The 278-nt window shown below is 64.7% G+C and overlaps 1 protein-coding gene across 1 annotated transcript in view; it reads right to left on the reverse strand.

The window, feature by feature from the left end:
• Positions 1-61, reverse strand: part of LOC104081992 (AP2-associated protein kinase 1 {ECO:0000303|PubMed:11877461}-like) — a 71,147-nt gene extending 71,086 nt beyond the window's left edge. Inside the window, 1 exon segment of the mRNA XM_009584930.1 lies at positions 1-61. This exon segment is cut by the window's left edge and continues 5 nt beyond it. Coding sequence (XP_009583225.1) covers positions 1-61 — 61 coding nt within the window.
• Positions 62-278: the final 217 nt, after the last annotated feature.

Consider the following 278-nt stretch of genomic DNA (forward strand, 5'->3'; position numbering starts at 1 on the left):
TGGTGCCCGACCCAGGGCAAGAGCCTCCCTGCTCCCGACGCGAGTCGAAAAACTTCTTCATTTCTCTGGAGGCGGCAGCTGCCTGGTTATGGGGGCGATGCTATTTTTAAGGTCCCAAACCCCCTCCTTGTTCCTCCTGCAGCCCGGCCGAGGCCGGCGAGGGGGACCCGGGGCCGCTCGCCTTGTGGGGCCAAGCAGAGCAGGCGCGCTGTCCTCCGGGGGATTCACACCTGCAAAACCACAGGGGGGATAACGGGAGGGGAAAGGCGGTTATCCCC

The sequence above is a fragment of the Fulmarus glacialis genome, unplaced genomic scaffold, assembly GCF_000690835.1.
Source record: "Fulmarus glacialis isolate BGI_N327 unplaced genomic scaffold, ASM69083v1 scaffold6609, whole genome shotgun sequence".
Lineage (NCBI taxonomy): Eukaryota > Metazoa > Chordata > Aves > Procellariiformes > Procellariidae > Fulmarus > Fulmarus glacialis.